This window comes from Atta cephalotes (genome assembly GCF_000143395.1).
Source record: "Atta cephalotes unplaced genomic scaffold scaffold00015, whole genome shotgun sequence".
Classification (NCBI taxonomy): domain Eukaryota; kingdom Metazoa; phylum Arthropoda; class Insecta; order Hymenoptera; family Formicidae; genus Atta; species Atta cephalotes.
The window spans coordinates 2,653,009-2,659,865 of NW_012130079.1; the positions used below are offsets into that span (position 1 = coordinate 2,653,009).

A 6,857-nucleotide genomic window follows, 5' to 3' on the forward strand; every position below is an offset into this window, starting at 1 on the left:
ACGTAACGTAAACGTTTACGTTTACGTTACGTTACTTTACGTCGTTACGTTACGTAACGTTAACGTTACTTAACGTTAACTACTAACTACGACTACGTACACCACACACACACACACACACACACACACACACACACACACACACACACACACACACACACACACACACACACACACACACACACACACACACACACACACACACACACATCTTCTATTTATTTGCATATATCTCTTATTTACTACAATTAACTACAACATCAACACAATTAAAAAATTGTTATTTTTTAATTGTTTATAAAATAAATTGTTTTATAAAAAAAAGAAGATAAAGAAAAGTGAAAAAAATTTTTTTTAAATATACTTTTTTTTTCATTTACAATCAATTTTTACATTGATCAAAATTGCATTTCAAAAATTAAAATTATAAAATTTTAATGAATTAAAATATATTAACTAATTTTTTGTTATAGCAAATGAGCGATATTTTCATCTTTTATTTACATTTCACATCTTTCTTCATTTCACATTTAAAAACTCGTTTTATTTAATGAGAGAATATAAGCGCGAAAAAATTTTTGCTGAGCGTGCCAGGTGCATATGTTAAAATATATTCTGACTGCGTTCCCATGTGAAATATATGTGAAGAACTCGAGCCGATTGTACTCGACGCTCAGCGAGCGATCTTTGTGTGCTTATAAGTACTAACTGCTTACATTGCTCAGAATTTGTTCGTTTAGGTTACGGCTATTGTTAACGTCTAAAAATAATATTTCCAATATTTTTCATCATTTTGCATATATAACTTATTCTTTAATTCATAAACTAACATGAAATTCATGAGGTATTAGTTATGTAAAAACGTCAATTAGTTAAGTATGTAACTACGTTTTTCGGTTCTAATCTGATGGATGTTCAGTATTTTATCACGGATTGATAATCATTATCTGCATTCAGTGCATTAAACATGGCTACACAATTCGACCCAAATTACTGCTCGCCTACAAGATCATTCTGCTTTACGGTAAATTCGTACGGTAAATTTTCATACGACGGAGAAAAAATAGAAATTATAAACGCAACGAAGAGGATATCTTTGTGGTTGACTCGCAAAAAAAAATGGAACTTGAGCGAAATAAATTCACAAGAAGAGGACTCGATCACGACTGGAAGATTCCTATTTCACTTCTGCTGGTTACGTCTTTTTTTTAATGCGCTATGGTCTTTGTAGCGTGAACATTATCTCGAGATGTTCCAGAGCAGCTCGAATTTGTGCTACGCTTGCGTCATTGTTAATCCTCTCAAGCGACGTTTGCGCCGAGTTTATGAGCTTAGAGAGAATTGTATATCTTCATCCATTCACTTCTAAGTATTAGAAGAAGTTAGCGGTCTTAATGGAGAAATATAATTTATGATAAAATTGGTAGAAAGGTCAAAACACGAGCATTTGAATAGATCTGGGCTTAAAACTAGTTTATGAAAACGTCAAGAGAAGATTAAAACTAGTTATTCATTAATATACAATATATAGAACGTAGAAGACTTAGTATCAGTCGTTTCATGCATTATATATTAATAACCAGTTTTAATCTTTTCTTGATGCTTTAATAAACTAGTTTTAAGCTTAGATCTAATCAATTGCTCCTGTTTTGATCTTTTAATTTTATTATTTGCAATTTCGAGCTAAGAAATCGATATTAATATAATTTATGTTCTTATTTTAGGAATATTTAACGACAAAGATTAAAAATAGGATAACAGCAGACAATTTCTGGAGAAAAGAGTCGATGGGAAATTTGTTGGATTCACGATTGGTACATCCGGTGCTTCTGCGGAGCATCCCGCATGCATGCAATCAAGGTGGTGTTCCAGTTTCTAATTTGGCGAATAGCGTGCACTACTCGTTTCTTTGTGCGCAGCGCTCGCTCCGCTCACTCGACAGTTAAAACGACGTACTCGTGCTGAATTCGATATTACGGCGCTATTGTTGCATGACGTTGCGATCAATACGAAACCCTTTCGTCGTCGGATTCTTTCTTAATGCAGCTGTGCATTAATCTGCCGTCGTCGTATTCTCAATGTGTTCTTGGCTGTCCGCTTAGTACATGCGCTATTCTTCGCGAATCAGCGATAATAGTTCTATAATAATAATTCGATAAATTAATAAAATAGTATAATTTTTAAAAATTATACTTACACTTTGAAAAAAGAAAAAGAAAATTATTTTGATTTTTAGGAATATTTCATACAAGGTGCGAGAAAGATTCGTGAAGAAAGTTTATAAAAAATTATTCGTTAACGCTTTATTATATAAAACAGCTGCGGCAAAGTAATAGATATTATCCCTGTCAGTGTGTTTGCGAGATACACGCTCTGTCGTGCTGCTGTATATATCTATATACACAGAACTTCTTTAAGATAATACCTGCTGGCTGTGCCGAGAGCGCGTTGACCTGATGGCTGATCGTTCTCAAGATGCTCTCTCATTCTCTTATTCCCTCATCTTCGTCCTCGTCTCTCTCGAGAGAGAAAGAGATCGGACGGAAATGAGAGTCTGAGAGCGACCAGGAGACGGAGAGAGTGAGATGGCCCAGCTCTTGAACCCAAACACAACAAGGCGCAACGCGTTACGACTCGCACGGGCTCGCTTGGCTCATTTCTCATCGCTTCACCCTTGGAATTCCGATCTGCCGGATTTTTCGGAACTCACCACGGCGACGATGGCAACGGCGGCGGCGATGCTGCCTCCGCCAATGTCGCTAAAGATGCGATATTGTTGTATCAAGTATATACAGTAGATCCGTTCTCGTCGCAACCTGCACCTGCCGTATTTCTTTTTTTCTCTCTCTCTTTTCTTCCCCATATGTGACCGTATACACTTCTTTCTTTTTAGTCCTCGATTATTTCGTATTTTCAACAGTCTAATACTGATTGTGTGTGAAATTTCAGAGAAAACTTATTTATAAGTAAAAATGCCATTCAGGTCTAAAGTAATAATAAAAGAAGAAGAAGAATTTTATTCTCTTCAGCACACATTTACAAAGCCAAGAATGGGACTTGGTTTACATTGTTCCTACCTGTTCCTACTTCACTCATCTATCCATACTTTTCTCATATATTCTTCAAAGTAGGACTAAAATATTATCTTTATCAACGAATTGATTGAAACCAACGTAGACTCAGCCAGCTTGTATAAATATGAGTCACAAAGGATTAATCAAAATGAAAAGGAGATGTATTATTTTAATGATTCTAGAATATATCCAGCCAACACAAACTAACATCAATGTTATAATTACACTTAAGAATTATATAAATGTAATATAATACATACGATGCTATATTTATATTGTTGAACGCGGTGTTACATAAATTACATTGTTATTGAGTGTGAAATAACATTAATTAATAACATTAATTATGTTATTTTTAGTTGGTGTCGACCGCAGGTTATAACGTTGTTTATTTTTTTGTTTTCTTTTTTTTTAATCTGCAGTAATTTTAATCGTTTTATTATCGTTGAGTCCAAAAAATGTTTTGACCTGTATATATCCCAGAAGGATTCAGAATTTTAATACAAAAAGGTGGGAAGATCTTTTAAGACGCCTTTGAGCGATGCGACCTCGGCGGTTCGACTGATAAAAACGGCACTGAACAGTGGAAACTAAGAACGGCATTTCCGCTTCGGCCATCACAGGCGAAGGGGAAGCCGGCGCGGACACACTCGCGTGATCCTGTTTCCTGTACAAGCTTTTTCGAAGCCTCCGAGGGAATTCAAGACCCGACCGGGCGTGAGATCGCCGCGGAGAATCTGCTGTAGTATTTTTATCGCGTTCAAGACAAGAAAAGAAGATAGAAACACAAAAGACTCGACTATTGAAAGCAAAGAGAAATTCCGTTCGTCGTAGTCGGCGATCCGTATCCTTAAAGGAGACTGACGCTCTAGGACGTCGCTTCGCACAATTGTGAAACGTCGTTTATTCGAAGTTGAGAAAAATCTCGTTGACGATCGGAACTCGACGACGACTGGTACCTGGGCATCGACTCGATGACGTGGCCCTGGCGATATCAATGTATCTTCTCAAACACAGTACGGGAATACTCGGCGTGCGCCGTTCGAGGCAGCATCGATTTCTCACGTAATATCGCGTGATGACCTATTTGCACGAGGGAGAAGTCGAGGAGGAATAAGTACCGCGACATTCGATTTCGAGAAAAGAACCCAAGAACGGGAACGCGTGGAAATAATCGTAAATATTGCTGCTGTAAACGTTCCCCGTCTCGTCGATCACTGTTCTTCACCTCGATTACGCAAGCGGTTATCGATTTTGCAATAAAAGAAAAACATTTATCGTATACGTATCTTTTTCATTCTTCATTATTCCATTGGTATCTTTACGGGCTTTTTATTTATGTTTTATAATTTTCTATTTGTGACATTTGTGTACGGTTGAAAGTATTTGTACATTAGATAGTAATATACACTGTCATGCTGTTATAGACTATTTCTAGAGTTAGTTATTTAAAGAGATGATATTGCGCCGCTATTATTACGCGACGTTCTTCTTCCGAAGTTCATCTATTATTCAGCATTGCTATTGCGACTTCCGTACTCTTTCGCAGCTCGTATATAGCTTTATTTGTTCTCTTTATCAGGAGTCGTTCTTTCAATGGTGCTTCGGCGTGGAGGAGCCAGGCTGTTACGGCGCTATCGACGTGAACACCGGTGCCTCGATCCTCTTCGTGCCGAGGTTACCACCCGAGTACGCGATTTGGCAGGGCAAGCTGCATACTCTGGACGACTTCAAGAAACGATACGACGTGGACGAGACTCATTATACCGACGAGATTGCGTCCGTGCTGAAGGAAAAGTCAGCGCAAGCCTTACTTACGCTGGTAAGTCGCGCCTGGGAACAGATGGACGCTTACTGGTCTCACTGCTTTCCTGTTTGCCTTCTCCTTAGGTAGAAGAGAGTACTCAATCTGAGGATAGTTCAAACTTAAGGACGATCACGATTTTACAATGCTGATTATACAATTTTTCCTCTGTCTTTGATTCAAATTATTTTGTTTCTTGCTGCTAACGCGCGCGACATATCTAGTCGTTAATAAATAAAGAGAAAATGGATCAAGTTGTCGAGTGAATCCCCAAGTTGAGCACCCTTTTCCATGTGCATGTGTGTGTTCCGCAATAAGGCGATTCACCGCGGCATGCCTCGTGACGTTTACCTTCGCCTCCTTCGCGACTGTCTGCCTCTACAATGTGTCGAGAAAGTTGCGTCGGTCGGTCTGGTTTTGCGAGACTCTCCGCCTGTATTTAATGTGTGACTCCCGGACGCTCTCCTTTACCAAACATTTGATGAATGCGAGCGCGTTGTACGTAAATTTTTGTCGCATTGTCACCTTCAATTAGAGACTTGTCGAGTGCACGCCTCATTCACACGACGCGGCATTTGTCACGACACGGCGAATGTTTGCCGAGTCGGGGGCATCGTCTGACGTTGCCTTTGCCTGGAATGACTTACCAGTCCTGTTCTCTGTGCAGTGCGCGCTGCACAGATGGGACTCGCAAAAATCCCGCCGTATAATACCCTCCCGTGCGAAATACCGCGTGTATGCGCGCACATTTAAATGCCACCCTGTTGCTACGCGGATTAGAATTATGGTGGATTTAGCAGAATCCCAGAATGCATTCCTTATGTCTAGTTCTACGCGACATGTTCGTTTGTCGCGTACTTCATGTATGCAAGTATACCTCACTTCGGGATATTTTTTTATCATTCCTTCCAAAGAAAAATAGAGAGTTGGGGTGGCGGAGGAAGACAGACGATTTATGCTTTGTTTGGCGTCTCATATTTATTTTCCGTTTTTCTACAGTTTGCTTTTACATGTCTGGATCTCTGATTTAAATCAGTTTATTCTCGATCCATTTTATAGCTTAAAAAATTGCGGTGGAGAAAATATAAATAGCGGCGCAACACAGCCGAAGACACACGTAGTTTATAAAAGAAGAAACGATACGATAGCGTGTGTAACACTTTTACCCAGAAACTTGATGACATGTTAAACGACAGGGCTATAATAACGCAGAATATTTGTTCTATCCGCGACCTCGTGTCTGCAACCTGTCAGCAGACACAACCGATTCACGATTTACATAGCTCCGTTGTGACACAGATATCGCGTTCGGATGAAAAACGGCCGATAAATTTTTCAACCGGTCGCTATCTAACGAGCAACAATTTGTCCCTAACCGCGGTGCATCAATGACAACGTAACTGGGTAACCATAGATATTACGAGCGACCTGAACCGTAGATTACAAATACGTTACATGGGACGCTTATCTGATAGCGCGCCGCCGCAAATAGATTTCGCGTCACGAAGTCCAAAAGACACGGCTGGCATCGTATCGATTGCAACTGGCAATGCGGGACTTCAAACTTCATACTTCATTTTAAGTAAACCGCATTAAACTTTTCAATATTCTTCGCACATAGGAATACACAGATAATCCATATTGTTAATGAGTTAGTCGAAAAAGCGCTTTACTGTAGAAAGTAATTTTCCAAGATCGTAAGTAGATTTTTATAAAGTTCTTTTCTTTTTTTCTATTTAATTCAGCCACCGTTGCACACATACATATTGACGTTTCCCGTTAGCTGATATCTATCTTTCATATCTTCTGCAGGAAGTATAGTTGTTTCTAATAGAGAGAGAGAGAGAGAAAGAGAGAGAGAGAGAGAGAGGAGGGGGAGGGGGGGAGGTAGTGTTATTACTTATTTACGTAAGGTAGTATTATTCGTTGGTTACGGTAATTAATACGACCGTCCTACGTAAGTAGGGTTAGGGTTGTTA

The 6,857-nt window shown here is 39.1% G+C and overlaps 1 protein-coding gene across 1 annotated transcript in view; it reads left to right on the top strand.

The window, feature by feature from the left end:
• LOC105618021 (xaa-Pro dipeptidase) overlaps positions 1-6,857 on the top strand; it is an 18,672-nt gene that overhangs the window by 2,676 nt on the left and 9,139 nt on the right. The window contains exon 3 of the mRNA XM_012199560.1: positions 4,657-4,896. Within this exon, the coding sequence (XP_012054950.1) occupies positions 4,657-4,896 (240 nt within the window). The remainder of the gene's footprint in view (positions 1-4,656; positions 4,897-6,857) is intronic.